Source organism: Saccopteryx bilineata, chromosome 3 (genome assembly GCF_036850765.1).
Source record: "Saccopteryx bilineata isolate mSacBil1 chromosome 3, mSacBil1_pri_phased_curated, whole genome shotgun sequence".
Lineage (NCBI taxonomy): Eukaryota > Metazoa > Chordata > Mammalia > Chiroptera > Emballonuridae > Saccopteryx > Saccopteryx bilineata.
The window spans coordinates 237,085,910-237,102,739 of NC_089492.1; the positions used below are offsets into that span (position 1 = coordinate 237,085,910).

General features: G+C 42.9%; 1 protein-coding gene across 1 annotated transcript in view; it reads right to left on the minus strand.

Annotated features, from left to right (window-relative positions):
* The window catches only part of CACHD1 (cache domain containing 1), a 265,693-nt gene that overhangs the window by 30,200 nt on the left and 218,663 nt on the right, over positions 1 to 16,830 (minus strand). The window contains exons 13-16 of the mRNA XM_066268985.1: positions 15,593 to 15,761; positions 9,233 to 9,375; positions 8,390 to 8,571; positions 6,740 to 6,850 (exon numbers count right to left, since the gene is read on the minus strand). Of these exons, the coding sequence (XP_066125082.1) occupies positions 6,740 to 6,850; positions 8,390 to 8,571; positions 9,233 to 9,375; positions 15,593 to 15,761 (605 nt within the window). The remainder of the gene's footprint in view (positions 1 to 6,739; positions 6,851 to 8,389; positions 8,572 to 9,232; positions 9,376 to 15,592; positions 15,762 to 16,830) is intronic.

The window sequence follows — 16,830 nt, forward strand, 5'->3', positions numbered from 1 at the left end:
GTTACATAAAGACACATGCACCCCCATGTACATTGTAGCATTATTCACAGTGGTCAACATATGGAAACAACCAAAGAGTCCCTCGATAGAGGATTGGATAAAAAATATGTAGTGCATATGTACAATGGAATGCTACTCAGCCATTAGAAACGATGATAGTAACATTTATGACAGGGATGAACCTTGAGAACATTATACTGAGCAAAATAAGTCAATCAGAGGAAGCTATGAACTGTATGATTTCACACGTAGGTGGGATATAAAACTGAGACTCATGGACATAGATAAAAATGAAGTGGTTACCTGGGGAACGAGTTGGGTGATGTGTATACAACATAATCATCAGTTCAGATGCTATAGAAATGTTTACCTGAAACCTACGTACTATCATTTTTCGATTTCACCATGTTAATTTTCTAAACAAAACAAAAAATAAAAGGGTCAATCACAGGACACTGTATGGTACCAGAAGTACATGTCTACTGTTCCTCTGTCCTTTGTACCCCTATAAAAATGATCAACTAAATGACTGAGCTAGCATAACGTGGGGATATGATGAGAAAAACATTTTAGACTAAAGGTAAAACTTTCTAAAAAAAAAAAAAGACCAGTCCAAGTAACGGACAGCCGTGGAATAAGGGTAGTCCTGACTATAGATGCTCAAACAATGGTCGGATTACCCTTCCGCAAGGATGTAGGGGTGGGATGCAAGGCATCGGGTGGGAGGTTGAATGCATGCCTACTTTGGTTCCTCACAACAAGGAACATTTAGATAAGGTACCTGAGTGAATCCCTTAATTATTTCCTTCATTTTGTAGGTAGGGAAACCGGGATCTCACAAAGGTTAACTGACTATAGTGTTAGGCCACAGAAAAAAACCAGTAAAAACAATGTCTAGTTTTCTCTCTATAATACTCCACCCAAAATACCGCTCATTTTTTAGAACAAGATTCTCCTGGTTGATAGGCCAGTTCTTTCACCACTCTAACGCTACTCTTAAAAACAGCAGCGCCAAGGAAGATCAAGTTGGGCAGCACAACATGGTACTCCCTTTTTAAGCTCTGGAATGAAGCAGATCTGAGAGCAAAGCCTGGCCCTGTTTATTTCTACGAATGTGGCTCCTGGGTTAATACTAAACATTTTCAAACCTCAGTTTTCTCATCTGAAAATGAGGGTAAGAATAGTGTCTGCTTCATAAAGCTGTTACTGGGATTAAAGGAGATGGTGTTTTTACAGTGCTTAGCAAGCTGCCAATAATATCAAAAGCAACTAATAAGACGTTTTAGGAAAAGTTATCTGAAGGAAAACTAAACAGGGCTTAAAGTTCAGTCCTAGGCAGAGTGAAGTTATTATTCTTTCAGAGAAACTGCTAGATATCTCAGAAGCACTGACTTCTCACTTGGAACCTAGGTCCTTGTTTCTTTTTTTAAGCGAGAGAGACAGGAAGGGAGAGTGATAAGCATTGCATCAACCCGTAGTTGCAGCACTTTAACTGTTCATTGACTGCTTCTCATATGTGCCTTGACCGAGGGACTCCAGCCAAGCCAGTGACCCCTTGCTCAAATCAGCAACTTTGGGCTCAAGCCACCAGCCCTGCACTCAAGTGGCAACTTCAGGGTTTTGAACCTGGGACCTCAGTGCCCCAGGCTGAAGCTCTATCCACTGTGCCACCACCGGTAAGGGCAGAGCCTAGGCTCTTTTTAACTGCTGTGCACGAGCAGTTGAAATGGCTTGGTTACTTAGCCACTTTTGGGGCTGGGAATTTTTAAGGTTTACCCAACATGGCACATTCAAAAAGCCCATAATTATCTTCATCCATCCAATTGAAATGTCATGGTTAGTGACAAAAACCTTAGAATATTAATTAGAAAGTTCAGAAAGAACTTCCCAAAGTAAAATTCTCTTTTTGAAAATCAGAACTTGGGAGTGAAATCAGCTTTTCTATGTAGACAACTGCCCACTTCTGGTTACTATCAACATTGATATTAACTTAAATCACCCCCAAACCCAGCCCCATTCACCTCCTTCCCCCTCAAAAAAATAAGCACTAGATAAAGGGACCACAACCCATAATGAAATTTCTATTGGAGCTTTGCTGTCAAAACTGTGTTTGGTGGCCCTGGCCGGTTGGCTCAGTGGTAGAGTGTCGGCCTGGCCTGCAGAAGTCCTGGGTTCGATTTCCGGCCAGGGCACACAGGAGAAGCGCCCATCTGCTTCTTCACCCCTCCCCCTCTCCTTCTTCTCTGTCTCTCTCTTCCCCTCCCGCAGCCGAGGCTCCACTGGAGCAAAGATGGCCCGGGCGCTGGGGATGGCTCCTTGGCCTCTGCCCCAGGTGCTGGAGTGGCTCTGGTCGCGGCAGAGCAAAGCCCCGGAGGGGCAGAGCATCGCCCCCTGGTGGGCAGAGTATCGCCCCTGGTGGGCGTGCCGGGTGGATCCCGGTTGGGCGCATGCGGGAGTCTGTCTGACTGTCTCTCCCCGTTTCCAGCTTCGGAAAAATACAAAAACAAACAAACAAACAAAAAAACAACTGTGTTTGGCATGGGATGGGGGAAGACCATGTGTGGGATTATCTTTGAGAGGCTATTGCGTCAATATGGGCCCCACTGTTTCTGAAGTAACTTAAATCCCACCATGGAAGGAATTCAAGGTTTAATTACCTTCCATGGGATTTGTGCTTCATAGCAAATGTTTTGCTGAAATATCAGTCAAAATAAGTTTAAGCCTCTTTTGGTTGTCCAGGAAAGAGTGACGAGTCTAAACAATAGTCATTGTATAATAGTTAACAGCTCCCATTTACTGAATATTCATAATTTATAGGCACTCTGATTGGCATCTGAATATATCATTTCAATTTATTTCTTCACAGAAACCTTATGAGGCATTACCATTTCTAGAAAACTGAAGCTTGGGAAGATTAAGTATTTGGCCAATGTCACACAGTGAATAACTAGTGGAAGCAGGAATTTAAACTAAACGCAGTGTCTTCAACTCCGAAGTATACAATGCTCCAAACTTAGGTCACAGTGTCTCCTGAGATCTATACTGCACCTTAAGAATTTCCAGGCAATTTTATGTGATCTATTTAATTTCCTGCAAAGATGCCAGAAAGAAATTATAGTTCGTATTTAATAAATGAAAAATTAAGTTTAGAATGGTCAAAAGACTTAAACAAGACTGATCACCTTTTATTTATGGTGTAGAATCCAGTAAACAAATCTGGCACTTTCTACAACAATTCAGCTGCCTTGGGTTTTTTTTTTTAATAGAAGTTAATTTAGCCTCTAAAATAAATCCCCCTTTCTGACTGTCATCTGCTCTAATATGGTCAACATGCTGAAATAAAAGCATGCATATTGCCCAAGGAAGCCTCACATTCATATTTTATCTACATTTCAAAAATGTCCAGTTACCATAGCAACTCAAAAAGATTACCATGGAAAAATCAAGCCAAGGCTACATTTCTAAGATCATGCTGTCTATGCGATTTTTCTCTTCCAAAAACTCATCTGATCAGTCCGTTAATCACTGAGTTCACTTCATCATCTTTATCAGCATTATCATTCTCCAAAGAATGCACACTTGGATTCTGAGGCCACTAATCATGCCTGTGTACGAGTCACAGCACCTTTACTCTGAGTCACTAAGTGAGCACTGAGCCCGAGAAGCTCCTCCCCAAGCTATCAGCCATATCACTTCTATAAACTAATGGTGAATGAGACTGCCTCCTGATAAGCAGAATATTAGCTTAAGTTCTCCTCTCTGATATATATATATATTTTTTTTCTTTTTTTTTTTTCTGAAGCTGGAAACGGGGAGAGACAGACAGACTCCCGCATGCGCCTGACCGGGATCCACCCGGCATGCCCACCAGGGGCGACGCTCTGCCCACCAGGGGGCGATGCTCTGCCCCTCCGGGGTGTCGCTCTGCCGCGACCAGAGCCACTCTAGCGCCTGGGGCAGAGGCCAAGGAGCCATCCCAGCGCCCGGGCCATCTTTGCTCCAATGGAGCCTTGGCTGCGGGAGGGGAAGAGAGAGACAGAGAGGAAGGAGGGGGTGGGGGTGGAGAAGCAAATGGGCGCTTCTCCTATGTGCCCTGGCCGGGAATCGAACCTGGGTCCCCCGCACGCCAGGCCGACGCTCTACCGCTGAGCCAACCGGCCAGGGCCTCCTCTCTGATATATTAAAATGCCAGAAATATGAAGCATGAATTGAACAATAAAAAAAATAACTGCCATTTATTTGGGATTTGATACTATCAAGTGTAGTGCTAAGCATTTTACACACATTGTCTCCTATGCTCATGTCATTCAACATGGGCATTATGATCTCTGTTGTGCATATGAGGCTCAGAGAGGTCACGGCACATAATAAGCAGTATTTAACATGTATTGAGCTCTTACCATAAGCCAGGCACTGTTCTAAGAGCTTGAGCTTCACATATACTATTTAATGTAACCATTAAATAATCATTTGAAATAGGCCCTAGTAGCCATCTTTCATACGCGAGGGAACCAAGGCCAAAAGCAGCTTGCTTATATAATAGTTACACAAATAGTAAGTGGCGAATCTACTTCTTCAGAGTAGAAGCACATCTTAGGAGGAGGTTAGGTTCTCAGGTGGACATACGAGGCCAAAAGCACTAGTAATTATTTGAAAAAATTACCTTTGCAGAGAGCCCAACTACCACTACATCCATTAACCCTTCGAATAGTACGAATGTTCATGTATGTCCTCATGCCTCCTGATCATCCAGAGAAGAATCGTAACAAAAATTTTTATTTTAAGTTAAAAAAACTGTATCTGGAACTAATTTTATTTTTTTGAATAAAAAACTCACTCCCGGAGGTCAGCGAGCATGAAGAGCATGAATAAAACTCACTACTCAAACGGTTAAAGCTACAGAGGCTTTGGTTGAGAACAAGAAGTGGTGGTTGACTTGCATTCTAAACTGTGCAGAATGAAAAATACATGGCTTCAAATACAATAAAAGCATGCTCAGCTGAGGGAGATGTTCCAATTATCAAGTCCATAAGCATGCACCTTGATCAAGGCAAGAACAGGTACTTATTTCTGGAATACACTCTCATTGAATGACTGGTGGACAAATTCCAGGATTTAAATGGCCATTTACCTTAGATAAATGTTAAACTTAGATACCTTTACTTGTATAGGTTAAACACACTATAAAAACTAACCAAATAAGGGAATTGGACCCAGGTATATCTAACTTGAAACCCATCATATTTCTCTCATGCTTTATTTGGACAATGAAATATTTATAAATAAATTCAATGGAAATTCTTATACCCACTCAAATACCAACAACAACATGTATATGTAATATGTACATGAGCATAAAACATCTGCACCCCACTGTGGTAACCCCACTCTCTCTGCCAGTGGATCCGGATAATGAGTGACCAGGTAGGAGAAGCCTGGTGCCACGCCAGAGTCTGAGTAAGAACCACACGGTTGGTCGTTGTTTTCAACCTGCCTCCCAATTTCTCTAAGAGCCCATTCTGTTGTCAAAGACCAAGGTGACTGCTGTCCCCCCAAAGAAATCACCTTTGTTTACTTTTCCTCAAACTGATTAGCATAGGAGGGATGACAAGTCTTGCTATTCAGACAATAGTAGGCATATGCCTGGCAGATGGTCTGTTAATGAAAACATCGAGAAAAAAAATCTGTAGTGAGTGTTTTTCCTGTTTATATGTGAAATATTATATTCTGGGAGCAGCTGACAGAGTCAAACAGATACAGTGCCCTGCAAAGGAATCAACACTTGTCTGGCGGCAGGGTCCTGCTTTCTGGGGAGACATAGGTCATGATTGAAATTCCACTCAGTACTGCTTCCTAATTCTTACTCCCAATGAACCTGTGTTAGAAGAATTCTACTGGATGTCAATCACTTGATATATAATGAGCACCAGTGAAAAGCATAAAGTGAAGCAAGAAATTCTGTCTCCCATAAATTTTAAGGCATCGTTACAGCTACCAGTCAAAATATGGTCTTCCTTGGTTGCTAGGGAAAAACAGCTATTTGTATAATGAAGGGATTAAAATGTGTTCAATGTGTTCGACTTGCCTCTCCACTCAACAATGCACTGACATTTGTAGCTTAAATACTGAAACTTCAAAAGCAGGAAACAAAGCACTCTAAATATTTTTATAGTGAAACTGACATTTTATAGCATTCCTGGAAAATCAATTTTCAAAATGCCTTTTTATTTTTCAGGAGGCTGTTTGAGAACAAATTATAAAAAACAAACACCTATATAATTCTAAAGAGTTAGACACCAATATAAGAGGTAATAAATTTGTTATCTTTATACTTTTCTCCCTCACTAAAAATGCTCCTTTCCTATGGAAAACACCCTCTAGTAATGATAAACTACCAGGCTCCTATTGCTAATTCTTTCATTGGTTTAAGATCAGCATTTCTGAAAACTGCTCTATTGAATTTAACATCGTCTTTCTCTTCTTCATATACCGCATCATGGCTGCCAAAAACAGGGCTAAGAGCTTTTCACGACCCAGCCACGATAACCTTGTGAGGCAGTGCTCTCCCCATTTCACAGACAGCGGGAGGAAACACCAGGGATCCAAGACAAGGCGAAAGAAGGTGCTCCAGCCTCAGCCTGCCTCACTTCGAAGGTCATGCTTTCCTCATTAACCTATTTGAATTTTCAAAATACCCTTGCTGTGTTCAAGAAGTGACTAAACATTAATTAAATATTACCTGGATGAATGAATTGTATGACTGATGGTCACCACATAGCCAGCTCCTCCAACATCTAAGTAAGGGCCAGTCAAAGAAATCAACCCTGGATTAGCTACTGCGTGGAGATACCTAAGGCAGACCAAAGAAAGTCGTGTCATTTCAGGGTCTAAACAACTCTGTACATTTCAAAGAAAAGTGAGTTTGTAACTTAAAAAGTATTTATGGGGGACTTGGTGAAAACAGCAAAGGGATCGAGAAGTACAAAACTGGTAGTCAGCCCTGGCCGGTTGGCTCAGCGGTAGAGCGTCGGCCTAGCGTGCGGAGGACCCGGGTTCGATTCCGGCCAGGGCACACAGGAGAAGCGCCCATTTGCTTCTCCACCCCTCCGCCGCGCTTTCCTCTCTGTCTCTCTCCTCCCCTCCCGCAGCCGAGGCTCCATTGGAGCAAAGATGGCCCGGGCGCTGGGGATGGCTCTGTGGCCTCTGCCTCAGGCGCTAGAGTGGCTCTGGTCGCAACATGGCGACGCCCAGGATGGGCAGAGCATCGCCCCTGGTGGGCGTGCCGGGTGGATCCTGGTCGGGCGCATGCGGGAGTCTGTCTGACTGTCTCTCCCTGTTTCCAGCTTCAGAAAAATGAAAAAAAAAAACAAAAAAAAACTGGTAGTCACAGAACAGTCATGGGACGTGAGGTACAGCATGGCAGACAGTCGATGACAGTATAATAACTATGTATGGTGCCAGGTGGGTATTGGAGATATCAGGAAGCACTTTGTAAAGTACATGGCTGTCTAAACACTACGCTGTACACCTGAAACTAATACAAAATAACACTAAATGCAAACTGAAAAATATTTTTAAAGGCCAAAAATATTTATTATACATAGTGCCTATACAGTATTATGAAATAGGCAATTGATTCAAAAGGGTTTGTATCTATTAAGTTGGACTGCAGCATCAACACAAGAGGTCAAGAAGACCTAAAATTCTCCTTTAAAGATGATACTGAACTCAGGATATATCTGAACTTTCCATAACATCTATCGTATAGATTTCTTAGAGGCTAACATAAAAAGAAATGAAAGAAGTAGAAACAAATACAACCCGGCTCATAAAAATGCATCCTGGCTTGGTAAGGGATGGGGAACAGGCAGTAGAAGCAACAGATGACCCATTAGTGACTCGCTTACCAAGCAGCACAAGCCTAGAAATCTTGTTTTTATGCCCAGGTTGTTCCCCTGCTATACCACCTGACTAGTGTTTACTTTTTTTTGAAAATCAGGGTAAAAAGAGCCCAGAAATAGAAAAAAATTTGAATTTATACACGCTCATTTTTCATAGGTCATATATGAGTTGTAATTTGATACCACAATCTTATGCAGTGACAGCAAGTATACACACTGCACACAAGGTAGGGAATCAAGCAAACCACTAAGAATTGAAACGGACAAGCATTTAGGTCTCAAAAGTTTCAACAGAGATAAAAACACTGAACACAGAGGAAACCCACAAAGCTGTTGTTAATACAGTAAAACAAAACTATTCAAAAACATGTTTTCACTGCCATGAACGTCTCTTTACTGTGACCACCTGAAGCTGCTTTCTAGTAAGTACTTATGTCTCTCCAGGATCTGGGGGAAACCTTTAAATAATGGAAGCCCCTAAAACTCACCATTGTCTCCTAGTGGGATCAAATGCTTTGTCCATGAGGGAACCAGGATAAATTCTGAGGACGCCATTGGGTGTTGCTATGTAACGGCGGACAATGTAAGTGTTCAGGCTACTCATTTCCATTTGTGTCATCCATTCATCTGTGACGTGGCTGGTAGCCATTACTTCATTTCTGACAGAGAACTGGGAAACAAAGGAAGACATAGCAGGGATCCTTTAAGACTCACATGAAAGGAGAGGAGACTGCTGGCAGGGCTTCCCAAAGCTCTCTCACAGAAAAACCAAGCCTGGTTACTTCTCAAAAATCTTTCCACAGCAGATGGGTGCAATCGGACTTGGTGAAAACAAAAGCTTACTGAAAGATAGTCAGTGGATGGGAGAATGTGTGATTTACTCCATTGTTCATCCTAGTGAGGCTTTCACCATTTAAGAGGAAAGATCCTACAGCGAAGCATTACACACACACACACACACAGCCCAGCTAAATCTCTGCTCCTTAATCATATTTATCTCCACAGACAGTAGGGGTTCTTTACTACCCTTTCCCAGGGATAATGGGTCTGGGAAAGTCTCAGTGTCTCTAAATCACACCCCCCATCTAGAAAACCCCTAGAGCATCTAAGGCCTGAAAGGGATTCTCCGTCTGGCTCATAGGGCTTCTTAATCCATCAGGGGGGTCACTACCAACCACCATCCCCAGGGTCAAGCTCCCTGTCCTTGTGGCTCCTCAGCTGAGAGGCACAGATCCAGAGCTGGGCTTCCCAGTTCTGAAGTTCACAGCCAGCACGCCTTCCCAGGCCTGTGGAGGGGTACACCAGAAGTGGGGCCCCCAGCCGGCACTCACCTTGAGCCCCGGGTTAGCAATAAGGCGGGTGTTGTCACTGAGATAGGCTGTGTAGTGCTCTACCATGCGCTTCGTCTCTGGTTGGCTGAGGTGTTCGTAGGGGGAGGAGAAGCTGCCGGCAGACAGCATGACAGTCGGACTTTCTGAAAGAGAGCAAACAGAGGGCCTGAGAATACAGGCTGAATCTGTGGCCCAGACAGAAGCATCCTGAAGGCTCTGCCAACCTGCCAGCCATGGTGGCTTAGAGTCCTCCACATGGAAAGTGAACTCGACACTGAGCTACAGAGGAAAGAGGCTATCTTCTCTCCCTTCAGAGAGCCTGCAGTCCTGAGGGAACCAGAAGAGGTACATGTACCAATATATATACACATGCCTGAAATGACCAACGTTCAAAATAGCTTAGACTTACCCATAATATATATATTTATTAGGATCAAGGAGGCAGCGGATGACAGGGAGCCAGACTGGGTTGAATCTGGGCTCCGCCGTCTGCTGGCTGTGTGCTATTGGGCGAGTTGTAATATACGCAATGTTTTTATCATCTGCCAAGTGGGAGAAAGTAATTGTACCAACCTCATAGAGTTACGATGAGATTTACATCAGTTAATACACTATGTAAGGCAAATGAGTTAAATGTAAAGCAGGCAGATCAGGGCTTGGCCCGTGGCAAGTGCTCTAAGTGTTAACTATCTATTATTGTTCATACTACTATTATTATCTGGGAAGAAGGAAGAACGGAATACTGGAGTCGATGCCAAAATCAAATTTAAAAACTTACTCTCACAGATGGGGACAGCCAAACTTGGCATTAACAAAAGCTTGTAGAAATATAGGAGTTACTTAGATATATTTAATTCTTGATCCCACCTGAAAGGAAAAGCCCAGTTCTCTATTAAATACAGAAATCCTCTTAGTGAATTACATCGCAAAACATGTACAATACAGTTTTGGCTTTGAAATTTTCTATTGTTCAACCTTACTATATTTTATTACAGCTTTAGAAAGCAGTATCATGTGTCCCATCTCATTTAAACCTGTGGGCCATTTTTCTATTTTCCTGTGTATTAGTACTCACTCTTGGAATCTTGTTTCTTTGTGGCCTAGTTATCTCTGACTGTGCTGGACATTGTTGTTTTTTTTTTAAATTTTTTCTAGATATTTTTATTTACTTTAGAGAGAAGAGAGAGAGAGAGAGAGAGAGAGAGAGGGAGAGAGAGAGAGAGAGAGAAGGGGGAGGAGCAGGAAGCATCAACTCCCATATGTGCCTTGACCAGGCAAGTCCAGGGTTTTGAACCTGTGTGCTGGACATGGTATTTTAAAAAACAAATTAGTAAGAATAGTTGAGGCCTAACAGGATGGAAATACCTCCCTCCAGAGAGGACTGCCGTTTGCTTCTCCTAGGAGACACACTCCCAGATGAGGCAGGGTGGTAACATGGAACAGTTCCCAGAAGGAAACTGGACACTGGCCTCAGTGATGCATGGTGCGACTCTGGCATTCTGCTAGTCCATGACTAGTTAAACCTCTGAGGTTCCTTACTCAGATGATAGGCATCCCAAGACTGATATAGTTTATTTAAAAAAATTTTTTTAATGTATTTTTTATTTTTTCTTTTCCAAATGAGAGGGACGGAGATAGAGACAGACTCCTGCATGTGCCTCGACCGGTATCTACCCAGCAATACCCATCTGGGGCCATGCTCACAACTGAGCTATTTTTTAGCACCTGAGGTGGAGGCTCCATGGAGCCATCCTCAGTGCCCAGGGCCAATGCGCTGGAACCAATTGAGCCATGGCTGCGTGAGAGGAGAGAAAGAGAGAGAAAGAGAGAGAAGGTGAGGGGGAGGGGTGGAGAAGCAGATGGTCGCTTCTCCCGTGTGTCCTCACTGGGAACTGAACCTGGGACATCCACACGCAGGGCCAACGCTCTACCACTGAGCCAATTGACCAGGGCCTTGATTTAGTTTCAAATTGCTCTGACACTCAATATGTAGTCCATTAAGACCTCTGCTAAAAGCATGTGTGTGTGGGGATAGAAAGGAGTGGTTTATTTATTAGCCTCCACAACCTGGGGACCTTGGGTTTGATTTTGCCTCTGTCCTTAGCCTCAAGCTACTTAAACACAAGTTTAATTTCCCAGTTGTTTCTCCTGGGTTGATAAATATGTGCACTGTAGAAGAGGCTTTAAAGCAGGGGTCCCCAAACTTACACAGAGGGCCAGTTCACTGTCCCTAAGACCGTTGGAGGGCCGGACTATAAAAAAAACTATGAACAAATTACTATGCACACTGCACATATCTTATTTTAAAGTAAAAAAACAAACCGGGAACAAATACAATATTTAAAATAAAGAATAAGTAAATTTAAATCAACAAACTGACCAGTATTTCACTGAGAACTATGCTCCTCTCACTGACCACCAATGAAAGAGGTGCCCCTTCCAGAAGTGCGGTGGGGGCCGGATAAATGGCCTCAGGGGGCCATATGCAGCCCGCAGGCCATAGTATGGGGCCCCTGCTTTAAAGTGTTGATATTCTTCTCTGAGTTCTTAGATTCTCCTAGACTTTGACCCAGTACCTAACTATCATGGCAGTTCATGATAGTTTTTCAAGATTTTCAAGATTTCTTTCGCCTGACCAGGCGGCGGCGCAGTGGATACAGCATCAGACTGGGATGTGGAGGACCCAGGTTCGAGACCCTGAGGTCGCCAGCTTGAGCGCAGGCTCATCTGGTTTGAGCAAAAAGCTCACCAGCTTGGACCCAAGGTCGCTGGCTCCAGCAAGGGGTCACTCGGTCTGCTGAAGGCCCACGGTCAAGGCACATATGAGAAAGCAATCGATGAACAACTAAGGTGTCGCAACGAAAAACTGATGATTGATGATTCTCATCTCTCTCCGTTCCTGTCTGTCTGTCCCCATCTATCCTTCTCTCTGACTCTTTCTGTCTCTGTAAAAAAAAAAAAAAAAAAAAAGACTTCTTTCTTTCCTTTTCTTTTTTTTAAAGTGGCCATTCAGGAGTTTTAGTTGTCTTCAGTAGGACGGGTCCGAATTATGTAGACTACTATTACCAGAAGATATTGCTTCTAGAAATTCTATGTCTCAGTAAGTCTCATGCTCTCAGCAAGGGGCAGCCTGGGAGACTGTTCTGTTCAGATCAAGGAGGAGACAACCAGAGGCTTATAGAGATTAGGTTGCCTAGCAGCATGTTGTGGGTTCACATGCTTGTGCTCACGGGGCCTTCTGTGCAGGGGTGTGCCAGAGAAAGAGGACTGTCCCTGAACTCAAAGACCTTAGGACCCAGTTGGAGAGACAAGGAATTGGGGAGAGACGGAGAGAGAGAGAGAGAGAAAACAATACTATAAGAATAATGCAATAATATAAGAAATGTCAAAAGGCAACACAATATTTCACAGATAAAAGAGAAGAGTGTGAGGTAAGGAGGAGAAACACCTGGGGAAGCAGGATTTTCATGTAGTGACAGAGCCTGGGCATGTTATAAAAGCTTGCTGTGTAAGCTGACTCGAGGGAAAGATCCAAGCATGAGAGAGGACCCAAGGCAGTATGTCTAGGAGGCAGACACCAATATTTGTATACACACATATGTATTTAACTGCAATGGATTACATACTCTAAAAAGTTCTTTTTTACATCTTAGTTAAGCAAGATAGACAATGTCCCTCCTTCAGCTCTCCTGAAGGGAGCTCCGTTGTGTAATTAACTCATTGCCTGAAAATCTCCACCAGCAGGGAAATTGAATGGAAACCATTTATTTGCCATTCTCTTTTTATTGCATTTTAATTATCTTGCTTCTCTTTTATTATCGACTAATACTAAACTACTCTCAACCCTCCGCAGTGTCCTAGCAGAGGGGTGGGGGTAGGCGGTGGGTTATGCTGCCAAGGAGAAGTTGGGTGGTAAGAGCACCCAGGGAAAATCAGCCATCGCCTTCAGGTCTGTCTGTGTACTGTAGGACCTGTCCATTAGCCTTACATAAAGTATTGGAGTCAATAAACTCTTCACTCTCTGAGCATCTCTGTTGCGGCACTGGGCAACTGAAATGCTGTGCAAGGCAATCCCTAAATGTAATATAAATTTTCCAATAGCATGTTAAGAAAAGTAAAAACAAATAGGTTAAATAATTTTATTGTATATTATATGGAACCCAATATATCCAAAACATTATCACTTTAACATGTAACCAATATAAATAGCTAAGTATCTTAACACTTACAGTAAATCTTGGGTTAGCTGCATGTCAAGTGCTCAATGGCCACAGAGGCTTGGGGCTACCATACTGGACATTGCAGCGGTGAGGGGCTATCCAAAGGGAGTAAAACCTCTAGGCTTGAGCTTGTTACTCATCTAGAAAAACTGCTGTACTTCACTGTCCACTGTCTCAAATTTCAAAACAGTGACCACACATCCCCAGCAGTATCACTTAACCTGCTCCCATAGCATGGAAGAGAATCGGGCACATCTGAGCTGAATCAGTAAAGATTTCTTTAAAATGCAAATCAAAGGGCATCCGTACAAACAAAAGACAAAACTTAAATTCAAACAAACGAGCAAATGTAAACTCCAACCTTTCCTGACTGACATCCCTGACCCTCTCCAAGTTGTCTATCCTGCTGGAATGTGTCCTAGAGGAGACTAAGTCTGCTCTGCCCTCCTGAGCTCCTATCTAGACAGAAACTCTGTAGGATGCAATTTAAACAAGGAACCCAAGCGGCGTCTATCCTTGATCGTCTTTCCACCTGTCCCTGCTCTGTGCAGTTTGCTGGCTGTTTAATGATTCTTAGTTATGGGTGTTTTTTTGTTTTGTTTTTTTTCTTTTAAGAGCATTTGGCTCCTTTGGGGCAGGAGGCTTGTTTTATTTTTAATTGATTTTAGAGAAAGAGAGGAAGGGAGAAAGAGAGAAACACTGATTTGTTGTTCCACTTATTTATGCACTCACTGGTCGATTCTTGTGTGTGCCCCGACTGGGATCAGACCTGCAACCTTGGTGTGGTGGGACGACATTCTAACCGACTGAGAGCTACCTGGACAGGGCCCTCGGCTCTGCTTTTCAAAGCCCAAGCATTTCAGCAGCGAAGGTGACAATACCTATTTTATAGTACTGCGAGTCTCCTGTGTTGTATCAGTAACACACCACAAATGCCTAGCTTGGGTCTGACCCAAGGCAGCACGCAATGCAAGAGGTGGCATTATATCCAGGAGGGGCATGAGTCACACCTCAGCCTTGCTGTTTTCTGTCTTACCTTGGGAACAGTAAGTATGCCCAATAAACTCAAATGTCCTCATCAAAAGTAGGTCAATGCAGGTGATGAATGTACAGTATCTGGCATGTAAATACAAATTCCCTTGTGCTTTCTTTGAATTACTTGTCTATTTCCTAGGGTCTTTGGCAGACAGGGACCTGAGGCAGATACAGATATGCCATATAGATGCTATAGGTATGCTAAGTTGGGACTCTTTGTACTATTTTCCCACCTCCTACCCTATACCCTCGATCCCCATATCTGGGTACTTGACTCTAATAGGTCGAACCTGTGACTCTCTTTAATGGGCTGTCTTTGAGCTACTAAAACCTGTTTGCCAGCACTAGCAGGAAGCTAAAAGTGACTATGGAATATGTCCTGGAGTCTGGGCAAACTCTGCAGTATAATTTATACTCCAAAGACCCCCTACAGCAGTGGTCCCCAACCCCCGGGCTGCGGACTGGTACCGGTCCGTGGGCCATTTGGTACCGGTCCGCAGAGAAAGAATAAATAACTTACATTATTTTTATTTATATTTAAGTCTGAATGATGTTTTATTTATTAAAAAATGACCAGATTCCCTCTGTTACATCTGTTACATCTGTCTAAGACTCACTCTTGACGCTTGTCTCGTAAGTTCGACAATTATATTTAAAAATATCACAGTTCTTATGCCGGTCACATAATTTTATTTTGTGCATTTATCCATCCCACCCTAAAGGCCGGTCTGTGAAAATATTTTCTGACATTAAACCGGTCCATGGCCCAAAAAAGGTTGGGGACCACTGCCCTACAGGATGAGGCTGAGGCTGGAAATTTACCTAAAATTAAGCTTTTGCTTGCTTTCTCCTTGCCTACCCTGTTTCCCATACTTGGGTGCTGGCTTCTTCCGAGAGCCCATCCTTAATGAATCATCAACACAGAAATGCTCATCTCGGTGTCTGCTGGAGAGCCCGATCCAAGGCAAGGCCTCAAACTGTTTGCACACTTGGAACCCCAAAACTGGCAATGCAGGTGTGCAATTTTTTTTTTAATTCAAACTGATATTTATGGTGAGCTGTTATGAGTAAGATCACAAGGAAGGCTGAAAATGAAAGACTTTACCTAGCGTGGCCAGCTGTTTGAAGTGGAGGCAAGCGCTAGGCTGGCCCAGGAGGTCCAGCCGGTGGTACAACAGCTTGCTGCTGGGGACAGTGTTGAGGTTCTTCAGTTGTTTGACAGGTATTTCTGGTTGTATCACCACAATACAGAGAATAAAGGAAGTGTCTTGCACCTGGAAAACATTAATAAAGAATTTCTAATACAAAAAAGTGAAGGCTCCTGGGAACAGTGGTGACTCTGCCCTAGTCTACACTGGATGTCTTCTATCCCACATGGAAAAATATTTGAGTGAGTGAATGAAATACATGAAGGTGGGGTAACAGACAATATCTCTGGCAAAATATTACATTTTATGTTCTCTAGTATCCTTCCTGATAGAGGAAAATGAATGTATGTTCCAGAAAATCATGGAGCTAATGAGGAATGATCTAGCCTCTTTGAAACAGTGACCCACCCAGCCCTCTTGTGCGTATTTAAACCAGAATGTGGTATGAGAGCACAACCGTTATTTCTGACGGGGTCTGAAATGCATTTAAAAATAGCTGGTTTTGCAATGAGTGTTTCAAGAACTACATCTAGTTTAAAAACAAATTTTGAATCCACATAGACAGCCCATACAGAACCTGGTTTATTCATTCTACTCTCAACTTCCTCTTTTCTTGGTTGGAGACAACCAGGATCTCCGAACCATGACACGTACAAATCCTGTGGCTTTCCTGCTCGTCACTTCAGACCAGGGTAAAGCAGTGTGCTGTAGCTTAGCCTAAACTATTAAGCTCATGTGTGGGAGTACTTTCAAACTCATGCTGCTCCTACAAATGAATGCTTGCACAGAATTTGGTGGAGAAGATGTCTATCAAAGTGTCAAAAGCCAAGTCGAGCTATTTACTTCTAGTTCCCTGACTGAAAGCACAGGAGAGCCAAACGACTTAAAGCATTATATTAGGAAATGAACAGAATCTATTCCAAAGATAGTTTGTACATAAATGAAATGAGTGTTAACCAGCTAAAGCAGCTCAGAGGATTTATTTAATGATCAAGGAGGAAAATTTAACTAGGCAGGTTAGAGTTAAGTGTAATTTAAGGTTTATGAGGATGGCAGCAGATTCTTTTTAAACACAGGAGAAATTTGCATCTTCCTGGAATTGCTTTCAAGTACTGCTGCCAAGGGTACTCAATTAGATTAGCAAATTTAATCCTCTTCCTCCACCCACCAAATTAGAAAATGACAGGGTGTTCCA